The 15,973-nt window shown below is 41.4% G+C and overlaps 2 protein-coding genes across 8 annotated transcripts in view; one reads left to right on the top strand and one right to left on the bottom strand.

The window, feature by feature from the left end:
* The first annotated feature begins 94 nt into the window (after window positions 1-94).
* SSR3 (signal sequence receptor subunit 3) lies at window positions 95-7,574 on the top strand. The gene is made up of 5 exons (XM_075937764.1): window positions 95-380; window positions 3,832-3,958; window positions 5,039-5,137; window positions 6,195-6,326; window positions 7,033-7,574. The coding sequence occupies exons 1-5, from the start codon at window positions 242-244 to the stop codon at window positions 7,097-7,099; spliced, it is 564 nt and encodes a 187-aa protein (XP_075793879.1). The 5' UTR covers window positions 95-241; the 3' UTR covers window positions 7,100-7,574.
* KCNAB1 (potassium voltage-gated channel subfamily A regulatory beta subunit 1) overlaps window positions 7,167-15,973 on the bottom strand; it is a 253,158-nt gene continuing 244,351 nt past the window's right edge. For all 7 annotated transcript variants that reach the window (XM_075937761.1, XM_075937758.1, XM_075937760.1 and 4 more), the window contains 3 exons: window positions 12,916-13,036; window positions 10,832-10,920; window positions 7,167-10,256 (listed from right to left, as the gene is read on the bottom strand). In XM_075937761.1, coding sequence (XP_075793876.1) covers window positions 10,167-10,256; window positions 10,832-10,920; window positions 12,916-13,036 — 300 coding nt within the window. In that variant the 3' untranslated portion in view covers window positions 7,167-10,166. The remainder of the gene's footprint in view (window positions 10,257-10,831; window positions 10,921-12,915; window positions 13,037-15,973) is intronic.

The following is a 15,973-nucleotide window of genomic DNA, read 5'->3' as shown; positions in this document are numbered from 1 at the left end:
TCCGGCCTTTGTTTTACACGACGCTTCTTGTTGGGATCCGCTGGTTTAAGCAGCGCAAGACGGTCGCTTTCCGGGGCGTTTCAGGGTCGGGAGGAGTAGGGAGACTCCTGTTGACCCCGGAAGGACTTGACGCAGGGGTGTCCCCGCCCTTGCGTTCTGAGTGCTGAGTGTACGTTGGCGGCCTCAGCTACGGCTCCCGGGCAGGACCAGTGGTAGGACACTCGCGCGGCAGCTCTCGGCCATGGCTCCGAAAGGCGGCAGCGGGACCCGGCAGCAGTCGGAGGAGGACCTGCTGCTGCAGGATTTCAGCCGCAACCTCTCGGCCAAGTCCTCGGCGCTTTTCTTCGGCAACGCCTTCATCGTGTCCGCCATCCCCATCTGTGAGTGCCCGCGGGGCTCGTCGCTCGCTCCGCGGCTCGCGCTTCCCTGCCGGCCGGTGTCCTGGGTCGCGGCTGCAGGCAGCCTCCGCGGTGGCGACGTGGCACGTTAGTGGGGGTAGCTGAGGTGCGGGCGCATCGCGGCTACGTCCCTCAGGCAGCGCCCTGAGCCCGTCTGCCAGTTGGCTGCCTCCTGCCCGGGGGGGCGAGACCGGGGCAAACCAGGGACTCTCCTGGCATCTGCCGTGGGGCCCTTAGTATCCGCGGGAAGGGGGGAGGGAGGGTTCCCGAGTTACGCAGCCCGCTCAGAAAGAGCAGCGCCCTCAGTAGCATTTGCTCCAGCCTGGTGAAGGGGGCCCGCTCCCCAAATCCTGATGTAACCCACACGCCTAGTGTGGGTCACTGTCCCATGCACTGGCACCGAGACCACAGCAACAGATAAGACCAAGAGACCACTACAGCAGTGGTCTCCAATGCGGTGCCAGCGAGGGCCATGGCACCCACCGGGCCATTTCTGTGCACCCGCCGAATGGGGCTGGCCCCGCACCCAGGTGCGTGGCACATGGGCGGTGTCAGCCCCTGGGCGTATGAGCGGCCCCGGGCACGCGGCGGTTAGGTGGCCCTCACCCCCGGGTGCACGGAGTGAGGTCTGTGCTGGCCCTGGGCGCGCAGCACATGGGCAGCCCTGCCCCCAGGTGAGTGGCGAAATGGCTGTGCCGGCCCCGGGCTTGCAGCATATGGGAAGTGCCAACCTGGGCATGTGGCATAGGGGTGGTGCCGGCCCTGGGCGCGCACCACATGGGCAGCCCCGCCACCGGGCACATGGGCGCTGCCGGCTCCTAGGCATGTGGCACAGGCTCTGGGCACGCAGCGCATGGGCGGTGGTGGCCCTGACCCCGGGACATGGGTTGTTCCGGTCCCAGTCGCGTGGCGTATCGGCGGCCCCAGCCCTGGGCGTGCAGCACAGTTGTGGCGCCAGCCCCGGGAGGGCAGCGTGTGGGTGGCGCCAGCTCCAGACACACAGTGTATGGGTGGCCCTGCCCCCAGGCGTGTGCGCAGCCCCGCCCCTGGGCGCATGTGTGGCCCCGAGTGCCCGACATGTGAGTGGCCCAGGCACCCGGCAGCCCCAAAAGGTTGGGGACCACTGCTCTAAAGCATGGGCTTAGCACCAACTGGCTTTTAGCTCAATGGGTATGTCTACACTACAATGTTAGTTCGAACTAACGGATGTTAGTTTGAACTAACATTCATAGCCGCTACACTAGCGCTCCGCTAGTTCGAATTTGAATCGAACTAGCGGAGCGCTTAGTTTGAACTAGGAAAACCTCATTTTATGAGGATTAAGCCTAGTTCGAACTTACTAGTTCGAATTAAGGGGTGTGTAGCCCCTTAATTCGAACTAGTGGGAGGCTAGCCCTCCCCAGGTTTCCCTGGTGGCCACTCTGGCCAACACCAGGGAAACTCTATGCCCCCCCTCCCGGCCCCCTTAAAGGGGCACGGGCTGGCTACGGTGCCCGTGCCAGGTGCAAGCCTGCCAACACCCAGCTAGCAGACCCTGCACCTGGCATGGCACAGAGCCGCCCACCCCCTCTTCCCAGGACCAGGCTGGCAGCTCCTGGGAGCTTGCCCGGGACCGCAACAGGCGGGCACCTTCCTGGGCTAGTGCGGACATCGTGGACCTCGTCCACGATCTCCACACTAGGCACAGGAAAGTGGCCGTCTAGGGCAGGAGAGCTGCCAGCCTGGCCACCCAGGAGCAGGTGTGCATGAAAATCAAGGGGGTCCACTGAGACCCCCGACCCTGAGCCCTGAGCTTACAATGGCCGTACTGGGTCAGACCAAAGGTCCATCTAGCCCAGTAGCCTGTCTGCCGACAGCGGCCAACCCTAGGGACCCTGGAGGGGATGGACCGAAGACAGTGACCAAGCCATTTGTCTCGTGTCATCCCTCTCCAGCCTTCCACACACTTTGGGCAGGGACACCACTCCTACCCCCTGGGTAAGACTACTCCATGGACCCAACCTCCATGACTTGATCTCACTTCCCTTTAAACTCTGTTCTAGTTGTAGCCTTCACAGCCTCCTGCAGCAAGGAGTTCCACAGGTTAACTATTTGCTTTGTGAAGAACAACAACTTTCTCTTACTAGTTTGAAGCCTGCTACCCATTCCTTTCCTTTGGTGTCCTCTAGTCCTTCTTTAGGGGAACTCATGAAGAACTTTTCTGTGTGCACCCTCTCCACCCAACCCCTGCTTTTAGAGACCTCTATCCTGTCCCCACTCCGTCTCCTCTTTTCTAAGCTGAACAGTCCCAGTCTCTGTAGCCTCTCTTCATCTGGGACCTGTTCCCAACCCCTGATCATGTTAGTTGCCCTCCCCTCTCCCAGCCTTTCTCTTCCCCTCTCCCACCTCCTTTTCCCAGTCTCCCCCAGTTTTGTTCAATAAAGACAGAGTCAATGTTGGAAGAAACGTTATCTTTATTTTGTACATCAATAAGAAGGGGGGCTAGGGAAGGGTAAGTGGAAGGAGGTGAGGGAGGAATGGGGTACGAGCCCCCGATGGGGAGGACTGGGCTGGCTCTGCGGGCTTCTGGGGGTGGAAGCTCTCCTGCAGCCCCCCAATTGCCCCCTCTCCCCAGATGGCAGCCTGCGGCAAGTTCAGCCGGGCTGATGGCCGAGTGGTGTGATGTGCCCAGTGTGCGTACTCCGGGCAATCCAAGCCAGAACTGCTTTGCAAGCGGGGCACCCCTTAGAACTGTCTGTCCGGGGTGGGGGTCGGGACCCTTTAAGCGCAGCCCTCGGCTAGCCTGAGACAGCATCTCCACGCTCTAAGTCCTCCTCTGATGCCCTGCTGGCACTGCTTCCGGCCATCCTTAAGCCCTGTTCAGGGTCCACTCAATGTGGACTTGCTAGTTCGAATTAGCAAAACGCTAATTCGAACTAGTTTTTAGTTCTAGACACGTTAGTTCGAATTAGCTTAGTTCGAATTAACTAATTCAAACTAAGTTAGTTCGAATTAGCGCTGTAGTGTAGACGTACCCAAAGAGTGGAGGCTCCCGTACTAAGCTTCAGGGAGGTCCCAGGTTCAGATCCCCATGTCGGTTACACTGGCATGACTATAACTTGGCCTCCAGCTTCCCTTCACTTAATGGGGGCACTGGGGCTGCTGAAAGCCATTGAATCATGTATATGATGGAAACCACTTCAGGCTGGGGAATGTGGTAGCACCCCTAAATCTAACTTCTCCGCTGCCAGGTTATTGTAGATGAGCCCCTAAAAACAGATAATTTCTGCCTCAGGAAAATGGTTTTTTAAAAAATTGATGCCTCTGCTCTCTTAACACTACTGTTTCCATCCAACAAATTTGACCAATTCTAAACCAAGTGTATTGAAGATAAAATCTTAACTTGCCTCATTTAATGACTCTTCAAATCTTAATGAGTATTCTTGGTTTTTAGGGCTGTATTGGCGAATATGGCACATGGATCTTGTTCAGTCTGCAGTCCTCTACAGTGTAATGACCCTTGTCAGTACCTATCTGGTAGCCTTCGCCTACAAGAATGTAAAATTTGTTCTCAAACATAAGTAAGTTTGCTAATAAGTTGAATACATCTTTTCATAAGAGATAGTGATATTAATATTTACAGTGGGTAAGAATGTAAAATCCCATTAATCAGTTAAACATTGTTAACCACTTAGATGGGGCAGGTGAGGGGCTTCTGTGGCCAGGCTGGGCCTGAGACAAGTGAGGACTACTCCAGTCTGGCCACCAGTTAACCATTGATATCCCTAACCGTGGGATGTTTTTTTCAAATATTTACCCAATTCTGGCTTATTGAATAAGGCTCAATTTCCTGAAATATCATTCTGCCCCTAGGAGGAGTATCTGAAAGGATCTTAGGGGTGTCCACTGTGTGAAAGAGATTCTCTAAGAACTTGCTTCCAATTATGCTTCAAAACATAATCGTAGTAGAAACAGTTATTTGCTTTATATAAGGATTGGTGTAGTTTTGAAAGTTCTTAGCTGCTTTTCCATGACTTCTGGCATTGCATTGGTCAGTAAATTGTCTTAATTCTTGATTGAATGGAATTCTTGTGCATCAAGCTCAGACTAGGAATTTCATCAGAAATTTACTGAACTAATAGGAAAAAAATTAGAATGTCATTAGTTTTGGTGTGGAGATGAGCCTCTTCAGCCAAATAACCATTTCCAAGTGTCAGTGTGCTGAGGGTTTATGAGAATATTATATGAGAATCATGCTTAAATCTGTTCTTACAATTGTTCCATGTAACCCTTGGGATCAATATAGCTGGAAGATCAGAGGGGAACTATTTTTTTGGTGTCTATGTATTTGATGGCCTTAACATCAAAGTTACAAAAAGGTGGTACTCTTTTCTTTTCTTTGGCAATATATTTCTGTTGTTTGTGAGGGTCTATCCCGTTTCTGTGTGGAAAATATTTTTAACTAAAAGAACCAACGTTGGTAAAGATCTCACGGGCAGCTGTAGTATAAAACTACATTTAATCAGTTCTTTAAAAATCATCTGGCTTTCAGTTGGTGTCAGTTTAAGATGACACATAGTTGCTAAATGTTTTGGTTTGTTTTGGAATCTATAATGTTATTGGGAAGAAACTGCAGTTGAACTAAACTTGTGTCCTTGCAGAGTTGCCCAAAAGAGAGAAGATGCTGTTTCCAAAGAAGTTACTCGCAAACTTTCTGAGGCAGACAATAGGAAGATGTCTCGTAAAGAGAAGGATGAGAGGTAATAATTTTTTATTCTCATTGTAATATTTTTTATAATTTTTATATGGATAGGATCCTAATATTAAAGTCCCTTGATAGAATAGTTGGCATGACTTAAGACATCTGTCGTCAGTGGGAACTCTGTAGTTGAGGAATCCATGGTGAAGCCCTTTGACTTGAGGCAGGGTTAATAGAAAGTCTGTCTTTGGAACCTTTAATCAAGAAGGGATAAGAATTGCCACGTCTGACTGTCTTTGGAACATAAAAATTCAGCTTCTCACAAAAGTCTTCCTATAACTGAATCTAAACAATAGATTTTTTTTTAAAGAACATGTTTATTAGTGTTGAAGATTAGATCATTTATGAACAAATAGAGTAGACCTTGGATTTGTATTGAATGACTAAGAAATTTAGTGATGGGTATATTAGGAATACTTAAATGCAGATGAATACTTCTGAAAATTGAACCATCAGATTTTTAGAGTAAGAGCTATGTTTTCCTTTGGGTTGACACTATGGGCACTGTACCTGCAAAATGAGTATTCATCTCAATCTAGTAATAAAAGTTTAATTTTTAACAACTGTTGGACTTGGATTCTTGAAAAACACAATGACCTTAAGTATGTACATGTGTATTCAATATATATTAGGTTAGTATTCCTGTATCTAGCTTGTGAGGCCTTAGGTAGCATAACTGCATTCTCTTTTGTAGAAGCATCTTTAAAACAGTGAGCCTAGCTGTATATGTACTACTCGCCAGGGAATGTCTCTGTATAGATAATAAATTTGTTTATTTGTAATTGAACAGTTCCCTTGTGGTTTCTTCATGTTCTTTTAGGTAAAGAGAGACAATGTTTAACGGCATTGCCTGTCTCTGATTTGTATTAATTTATCAGCAACAGTAATGAAATAGTCCTGTTATGACTTTTAATGGTTAGTAACTTTGTTATGATGAAAGGTTCTTAGAGAGGTTTCAGTGTGGCATAAAAGGAGCCATCTCCCTGTGACGGAAGTGATGTTAGCATACAGATTTGCATTAGCCTAGAAATGTTTAATTTATTTGCATTTATACATAGAATTCTGTGGAAGAAAAACGAAGTTGCAGATTATGAAGCAACAACATTTTCTATCTTCTATAACAACACACTCTTTCTTGTCTTGGTCATCATTGCTTCCTTCTTTCTGTTGAAGAATTTCAACCCCACTGTGTATCCTTTGTTTACAGTGAAATACTAATCTTTTGTTGGTCTTTAAGGTACTGCAAGACTATTCGTTGTTTAAGTTTTTCCAGTTACAGACAAACATGGTTACCTCTCAGGAAATTTAAATGTTAGTTGCTGTAGACTGTTGTGCTACAGAATGTTTAGAGCCCTGCAAATCTGTGGCAATCTGCATCCATGATTCATTTTTGCAGATGAGAATACAAATTTTGTATCTCAAACCCTGTATATTTGCGGATAGCTACTTTATATCCATAGGTCTCTGCATCCACGGATGTCAATGCAGCTATCTGGGGCTTATTTTTTGTGAATGTGGATACAAATTTTGTATCAGCGCAGGACTCGATACTTTTCTGCTGTGCAGTAATTTCATGAATATGAAATCATGTCTGCAGCAAACGTACTTTATGCAGCACTAATTGATGCATTATTTAAGATACGCTGTCTAGCAGCATTTAAAACTTCTCTTTGGAGGCAAGTCTAGTCTTTTTTTTTTTTTTAAATCAATGCATACTTATAAATAGGCTTAATTCCTATGAGCTTCTGTTTCTAAATTAGACAAGTAGTACCTGTTAAACTCAAATATAGCAAAACACTGTTTCCACACTTTCTCTTTAGACTCCTAAAGATGGTAATTGCAAGGGATGTTATTTGTGGTAGTTTTACATGTACATCCTTAACCTTTCCATCACAGAAACTATATTCTGTCTATAAGTGCTTCATCTGGACTGATCGCCCTGCTGTCTACAGGCTCCAAATAGATAAAACAGTGGTCATCTGTTTGTAATTGTGGGTGGGTCCACTTTCATAAAGACTTAAAGGTGGGAGATAAAAACAGTCTGAAAACTTGTCTGAAATTTTTTTACACAATTATAAATGTAAAACAAACTTTGAATTTAGTTTTGGTTACTTGATAAGATATTGTTGAAACAATTGAATGAATCAAAGTGGTGGCAGAAGGAAATATACAGTATTAGAAGTTGTAAAAACAAGCTTAACTCCTTGGAAGCCCTTTGTAATCATAATTAGAATGATTTGTAAAATGTTTGTTGGGATTTCCATAAACTGGATTAGGTTACAACTCAACAGCACAGAAAATAGCTGTGCTCTGAACTGCCAGATTTGAAAATGTGATGGCTTTTTATGTATAAGAGCTTAACCTCTTAGTTACAGAAAGGGACAATCCATCTCTTAATATGTATCATTTGAAATGTTTTAATAAAAAGTTCAAGAATACTGACCTGTAGTGGGCTTCTTGATATTTACCCTTGAAATTTTGGGGGACTTAAAACTTTTAGGTAGAAAAATATAAGTAGAGCTTTGTGGTTGTGTCAGCCTCAACCTTGCCCAGTAGTGTTGTGCTTCAGAGTCAAAGCCTCCATGTTACTTTTTAAAAGGCTCTGGTCTAGCTAAGAACCTGGAAAATATGACCCAGGAATAAACCTAAACAAAGTTCTGTTGGAAGTTGTGAATCTGAATTAATACTTTGGGATGAATGAGTTAAATCAAACCTAAAGATGACAATCAAAATGTCAACATTTTAACAGTAGTAGAATATACCTTTCTGGCATCCCTTTGGACAAAGGAAGATGGGTAGCATGCTGGAATCTTCCAGCAGTGTTACCCAGGACATTTGCCACCTCTCCAGTGTATATGTGGGGAACCAGGTAAAGTTGAGATGAAAGTCGGGAGCTCACAAAAGGTAGAGTCCATGGTCTTGGGAAAGCTAAGGAAGAAAAAGAAAAGAACCATCTTCACTTTCTTCTCTGGGGGGCCCTAGGCAATGAAGACACTCAAGTGGTATCCCACAGTCTGCAACCCTACCATCTGGGCCTGGGGAACTTAAATTCCAACCCTGCTCCTTCAGAGTTGCACCTCCAGCTGATCGTTAATTCTGCTTTTATAGGATCTGCCCTTCTCCAAGCTTGACATGCCTCACAGGATTGGGGCTGATGGTTAAAGACTTCCTCTGTGTCCCTTTTTGACTGAGAGGGGGATATACTAGAGTTTCCTACTAATGTTGGTGAACAACCCCCAACTTCTTTGTTATTTGCCTAATGCTTTAATTACTCCTCTTCTCAATGATCCCTTCCAAAATCCATCTAAATACCAAAATCTGAAGCTAACACAATGGTTTTGTAAAAGTTGTCACAATGTTACCAATACAAATCTAAAAACAATGTAGGAACAGGCTAATATGAATAAAATGCAATACTGAAGTATGAAACATAACTGTACTCTGCTTTCATCTACAAGGAACATTAACTGTCTTTTTAATATTTAAATATCGCCTCTGCAGAATTTGCAGAGTGCTGCAGGTATTACGTTTGGCATCACTCTTTCACTCCTGAAGCCCTTCCATGTCACGCAAGAATTAAATCAGTTCAGTTTGTTTTATTTCAATGTATATTTTATCAACAACTTATGGCCTGGGATAACCCCCTCATCTAACAATACTGTTTTTCTCCCCCATATTCCCTCTTTTGAGCAGTTGATCACTTAAAAGTAGTTAAGATCTTAGTGTGCCAAAGAGAGATCATTGACAACTCATTCATGTCAATGGAAAAATCTCATGTAATATTTTTATGGATCTTGTAAGATATTCATCTTTCTGCTGAGTGTATTCTATGCATTTCCTTGTCCTAAAAGTAAAGTCACTGCTAGTAATAATAAATGGTCTAGTTATAAGATTAGGTGCACAAAATGCTTTTATTGTGTACAAGCAGAAGTTTGATTGCAATTCCTAATATACAGCAGCTAAATTCATTTACACATAGATCAATGGATGAAATAGAAGAAAAGAAACATTTTTACTTTAAAAATATGAACTAGGTTCTGTTCATCTCATTTGAAATGTGTGCAACATTCATGAAGTTAAGAAAAATGTACAGCACTTTTAGGACCCTTGTATACCATAATCATACCCTTTATGAAGTGGTTATATATGCAATACATGTGGAAAATACTGAACTTACAGTAAATTCATTTTACAAAGCAAAGTAAGGTTACTTTATGAACCTGTTCATTAAACAGGAAGATTAACTGATAAATGAACCAGTGTTTCCTGTATAAGGATGAAACATTCACAAACTCATTGTTTTAAAAATACTTTGTCAAAAATACTAAGCATAATACTTATGGTTGATTTCCAGAATATAGATGGAGCAAATGTAACTTTTTCACAAACAAATACCAATTTTCTGATGTTCTACAGCAACTGTGAATTATATAATGAACAGCTAAGCAAGCTCAATATGCAAAATTCTTAACTAGACTATTTAGAAGCTAAATCACACAACTTGTAATTAACTTTCTGATTTTTTTTAACTGTAAAGTCTCTGTTTAGCTACAGCCTTAATACTATATAAAAACTGCAAATTGTAAATTCTGAACTTGTAGCTGAAGAATTTTTATAGTTGAATTTTCTTAGAATGTGTCTTTACTAAAACCTTATGTTTTGTTTTTGTTCATTGAAAAAATATATCTGTACATCCTTCTTTAATTACCAAGTACCTAAAGGATATAAATATTTTTTTGCTTGATATGTGTATTTCACTGTATAAGCATGAGGTGCTAAGAGAAAAGTAAAAATTAATGACTTTAGTCAGAGATAAGAAAATACAAAGAATATTCTCAGTAAGAGAGATCAACTGTGCTTTTGAATTTTACTGCAAATTGGTAGCAACAGCACACCTTGAAAAATCCAGTAACAATAGAGACTAAGCAGCAAGCTGCTAATTTGATTCTCATGACTGGATATTAATTCAGTACTGTACTATATACAGAGCACTATTTTAACCATGCAGTCTTGTTTAATCATGCATTGTATTATGATCTGTAGTCCTTCTTGCTGTAGGGCTTATTCCCTAGAATATTATCTATTTCACTTACAATGTGTGATGTCATCTTTGGAAGAACCTAAGGATGAAGAAAAAATAAAACCCGCATGTTATCAGAATTGCTTAATGGTTCTTGATTAAACAGGTTTTTCAAAATTAAACCAATTGTATAAAATAATTGTTCTGTCTTTGTATGGTAATATTTTACATCTGTAGGGGATCTTTGTTCCTGCCAAATTGTAATGATTGTATGCTAGAAGATCTGTAACTTTTTCCTAAGGCTCTCAGGCCATTTTGTAAACTACAAACATCAGTGAATAGAAACGGGAGGGAAGTTTGTGGTCAAGGATATCAGAGCAAGCCCCTTATGAACAATGCTCTGGGGCTACTTAATGCAGTGCAGACCTTTGTTCTTAAATTCTTCTGCAGAAGATTACTGGAGATTGGAAAACACTATTTGTGGGCTACAGCGAAGTAGAGTATATTTGTTTCTTTAATTAAAGTGTCAGTGGTATTGAAGCTGAAAAATTGATTAAACATTTAAATTCAGGACATACTCCACATGGAGTATGTACAATTCTACCCTGAAATAACTTCAAATAGAAGTAAACAAACACTCTTGATACTAATAATATTTATTCATACGCTACTTGCCTGAATGGCTCCAAGATTTTCTATCAGTTGCTCAGGATTGGAAGATCCAAGAAGAACAGAACTCACACCTTCATTTCGCAGGCACCATGCTAGGAATCAAACCACATGCTCAGAAGCATAAGAATTGTCATACTTCATCTACGTCAGCCTAGTCAGGAATCATTTGTGTGACAGCAGTCAATAACAGATGCTTTAGAGGTGAGTGCAAGAAACCCTATAGTAGGTAACTATAAAGTAACCTGTCTACAAAGCTAGTTTCTTTTTAATCCCTGTTAGATAGTGGCTAGTTGATATTCTGAAGCATTAAGAGTTTATATTACTTTTTTCTTTAAGTATCCATCTAATATAACAGAATGTTCTCATTATCCATATAAAAAGCAAATCCTTTAAAAATTTTAACACTTGACACTTTGTGGTAATGAGTAACAGTATTGTGTAAGTATTTCCCTTTTTCAGTTGTGAATTTCCTGCCTTTCAGTTTCATTGAATGTCTCCTTGTTCTGATATTTTAGGAAAGGGTAAATAGACTGCTCGATTGCGTTATTCATTATACTGTGTAGCTTTATCTTATATTTACTTATTTCTTCCTCAAACGGTCCCAAGCTATCAAAGCCAATTTCCCCTAAGAAACTTGCACTACAAAGCCAGTTCCCCCAGCTTTTGTTGTTATATATACTTTTGAGTCTATTTCCACTCCAACTCCTCTGATGAAGTGGGTTTTACCCATAAAAGCTCATGATCCTATATAAGTGTTAGTCTTTACGGTGCCACATGATTAGTCATATTTAACATATGTGAGTGTTTCCATGCCTCAGTTCATGTTAATCCAACCCACCGTTGTTACTCTTATATCCTTTTGAGATGGGATGGCTAGAAAAAAGTAGTATACCCAAGGATCATGTGCACTTGAGCTGCTAAAACTGATATAAGGAGGAGGTGCTTCTCTCCTCTCCCCCCCCCCCCCCCCCCCCCCAGGGAACAGGAATGATTGCTTAGGCAATTTAATGTGAAGGATCATTTCTCTGATAGCCATCTGTGCGCAACATTTCAGTAATGGTTCAAGGCAAGCGTGGAGAAGACAGCACACTTAAAAATGATTGACTTCTTTTGAAAGAAAGGCGTCTCTGCTGTGTTTAAAAAGCACAAGTCAATTGGGTTGGTGTTTTTTACAATGGTACCACACTTCTGGGACACCGCAAGAAGCTAAAGGCATGCATGATTATTTCATGATAATTGCTAGCTCACCGTATTGCTGTTGTATAAGGAAATGGATATCGTCTTTGCCAGAGACTGAGCCAAGAATAGGGTAGTAGTTTAAACTGGCATTTTACATTGCACTTCTTCCGTTTCATCTACTCATTTCCTGCAGTTCTTGCCTCTTTATAAAGCAGCATTACATCTCACGTCATCCATCGCTGGTGCTCTGGTCTACAGCTTTTATCTAAATGATCACTTGACTTAATCTGTCTTTTTGAGTGGTCACTTGACTCAAAGCACATCTTTCTGAAACCGGAAGATAGCCTTGCTGGCTGTCATTTTGAAAATGCCATTTGAAATGCAACTGGCCCCAGGGATATTGCTGGTTCTCAGGCTATTAAGGCTTTTAAGTTACTCAGGGCTGGTCTACGCTACAGTGGAAGGTCAAATTAAGATACATAAATTCAGCTACGTTAATTACTGGTATGTAGCTAGAGTCGACGAATCTTAAATTGCATTTCTGCACCGTCCACAATGGGAGGTCAACAGGAGCAAACAATCCCTTACGCCTCACAACTACAAGGAGTACAAGTGCCAGCTGGAGCTTTTATGGGTCTGTACTAGACCTGCTAAATCAAATGCCAGAAGATTGCTGTCTGGAGCATCAATCTGCCAGTAAGTATAGATGTGACCCAGAGACCTCTATGGAGTGAATATTAATGTAGTACCCACAATGTCACGGGTTTGTGCCAAAGATCAGTCAAACACAAAAATTGGTATATGAGATTACTATACTAGTTCAAAAGTGGTCTTTTTCTTCAAAAGACATATATGAAGCAAGAGGAGAGGAAAGCAGCAATAAAAATTATATTTTTAGTATTTCTTACCAACTGCTAGCTGAGGTAGTGTGCAGCCAAGACGATCTGCAATTGGAAGAAGGTCTTTCAGCTTTATTTGCTGTTTTCTTCCTTCTTCACTTACAATTTTTTCTTTTAGCCACTGGTAACACTGGGAATCAAATACATAGGAAGGTTAAAACTAAGTGATTACAAACAAAGGTGGGTGGATCAACTTCTGTTGGTGAAAGAATCAACCTGTTAGTCACAGAGCTCTTAGTCATGTCTCTATAACACTGCAAACAGTGATTACAAATTCAATTAAAAATTCAGAGTTGTTACTGGCAACTTATCTTAGCCCACTAGGGAGATCTTGAATGATACAAAACTATTTCTGCATGAAGATGATGATGATGATGGGTAAAATAACTCATCTTGTAGATTCCACACTGATAATTTTGGTTTCTATGACAGATGAACTAAAAACTAAAACCTTCAGTATAAACGATGGAATATGAAACTACCCTACTTGCTTTTGATCCTGATTGGATTCAAACCCAGAATGGTTCTGTTTTCCTATTTGGGGAGGATGCAAGCAAAATCATAGCCCTTGTTAAATTTTGGCTCAAGGTGTTAGTTAAGATCTTGGAAAAACTGCTAACTGTATGGATTATTACCATCGAATATTGATAACAATTCCTCTGAACAATGAGATTTTAGAACCCTCTAATCCAAATCTGATTCTTCACCCTCAACCTTGAACTGTAATGTCAACACTAATTTGGATCTAGAGCTGAACAATACCAGCTTACGAAAGATATCTTTATACTATGATTTGTCAATTTCATTGAGGAAATAGATTCTTTTGCAATCAAATACAATATTTTGATCATTCTAATATTGTTTTATATTCATGTCATATGTGTAATAGCATAAGTTTATTCTTTAAGCAAATTAGATGAAATCTATTTAATATGCAAAACACTAGTAATTAGAAAGGAGCATGATATAATAATGTCCATAAAAATGAGTGAAAATGATATACTGGTTGAAACACAAGACTGGGTGACAGAGGAGCTGAATCCTATTGCTAGTTCATCCACTAATCATATGGCTTTGAGCAAGTCAGGATTTTGTGCTTCACTTTTATCTGTGAAATCAAAGTTTGTGTTCTGTATATATTTAATTGGTAATAATAAACAGGGTAATTTCACAGGGTTGTTGCAAGGCATTAATGAATTAATAGTTGTAAAGCACTTTAAAATCCTTGAAACTCTTATTGTGCTTTCTATCCTTAAAACTTCCAGGGCTTTGTAGTAATGGACTAAGTATTATCCTCATTGCATGATGAAGAAACTAAGGCATAGGATCACACTGAAATCCAGTGGCAAAGCCAGGAAGACAACCTAGAGCTGCTGACTCCACTGGTTCATGGATCAGCTTCTATAAAAGAGCATAGATGTAAAATACTTTCAGATACGCAGATCTGCGTGCTGCTCTGTTATTTTTCAATCTCAAACAGTTGAGAAGAGCTAATGAAGGGAGAGATTCTTCATCCTTTTACATTTATTGCAGAGGGTTGATTTTTACCCATGAGATAATACAAATGACTTTGTAGTCAAACATCCTGAGCCTTTAAAAATGTTGTTAAAACTCTGATGTCTTAACGCACTGCCATGTTTCAAACTGTCAGTCACGATAAAGACAGTACATAACAGAGCAAATATTAAGTAGGCTTCAACAATAACCGGGAAAGTGGTGCCTTTTGCTGGGGCTAAATGCTAATATTTGTACAGTGAAATGAGTGAGAAAAATGAAAGCAGTTCTGGATACATGTAGATTCTGGCATGTCAGATTGTTACATTACAAATGGAATTGAAGTAACATTGATTTTCATGTTGCAGATCAGCACTAAAGACCTAACTCTACTGTTTTCTTATGCACTCAACCCCAGAGCAGGCCAGCAAGTTATGTATCACCATCTTAATGGATAAAATAAGTTTGTGCAATATCTGTGTATAATTTGAGATTTGAATTGTTGGTGCTAATGGTAGGACAGCAGCATGATAAGGAATAAAAGACAAGTGTAATGCATTTGATGTTTCAGCTCTGTTGTGATAGCTCACTGTTCATGGTGGGTGAGAGTTACTCTGGGAGAGGAATTCAATTTAAGATATGCAATTCCAGCTATGAGAACAGCATAGCTGGAATTGACATACCTTAAATGGAATTTCTGTGGTGGCCCCACTGCAGGAGGTCGATGGAAGAAACTCCCCCATTGACTTCCCTTATTCCTCATGAACCCCAGGGACTACCAGGGCCAACAAGGGTGCCATCAGCGGTTTATTTAGTGGTCCTCACTAGATCCGTAAAATTGAACACCAGAAGATTGATCTCTGGGTAAATACAGACAAGGCCAGGGTGAGCTGATACCAAGATTCAAATAGTAAACTCTTAACTAAACTCCTTTTAGTCTCCTGTAGCCTTGCTTTTCTTCCCCGGCCTTCTCAATTTCTTTCTTAGAGTGACCCTCGCTCTGGCCAGAAAATACTCCCATTAGAATCCATGAACCCAGTTTGGAGCATCACCCAGAATTATTCTCTTCCCCGCCCATTTTACAACTTAAGGAAGGCATGCACCCAGCCAGTGTAAATTAATGTTAAAGATTACAGGAGTATATTGTTATAAAGTTCAGTGTTACATTATGATCAATAATATTAGACTCTGACAATGATGCTAACATGGTACTTATAGATTAAATAACTCACTTTGATAATTACATATCACTAACCAATGGCTGAATTGTATCTGAGTCTAGTATCATGTGATGTTTCTTTGTTCTTTAATGATGGTCGTCTACATGTAGTCTTATCTAGCCTTGCAACTTGAAATTAATTACTAGGGAGCATGGAAATATGAGGACTTAAAAGGGGGGAAGGAAATATAAAATTAGGACTTTCCAAAGGCAAGCTAATGAAGGCAAAAGCTGCACTCCACTTAACTCATGCTCAATAAATCAGAGCTATGAATCATTTTTATTACCATGCAAGGTGCTTTTCAGGATATTCTGTCAGTATAACAGTAGCTTAAGATGGACAAAATGCCTATT

This window comes from Pelodiscus sinensis, chromosome 10, assembly GCF_049634645.1.
Source record: "Pelodiscus sinensis isolate JC-2024 chromosome 10, ASM4963464v1, whole genome shotgun sequence".
In the NCBI taxonomy this organism is placed as follows: domain Eukaryota; kingdom Metazoa; phylum Chordata; order Testudines; family Trionychidae; genus Pelodiscus; species Pelodiscus sinensis.
Note: the sequence above shows the minus strand (reverse complement) of the source record. Positions and strands in the feature narration are given on the sequence as shown.

Bases quoted from the DNA above. Each gene is read 5' to 3' on its own strand.
- SSR3 (XM_075937764.1), top strand. From the start codon at position 242: ATGGCTCCGAAAGGCGGCAGCGGGACCCGGCAGCAGTCGGAGGAGGAC. The intron at 381-3,831 runs GTGAGTGCCCGC...CTTGGTTTTTAG, and splicing joins CGTGTCCGCCATCCCCATCT to GGCTGTATTGGCGAATATGG. The intron at 3,959-5,038 runs GTAAGTTTGCTA...GTGTCCTTGCAG, and splicing joins AAATTTGTTCTCAAACATAA to AGTTGCCCAAAAGAGAGAAG.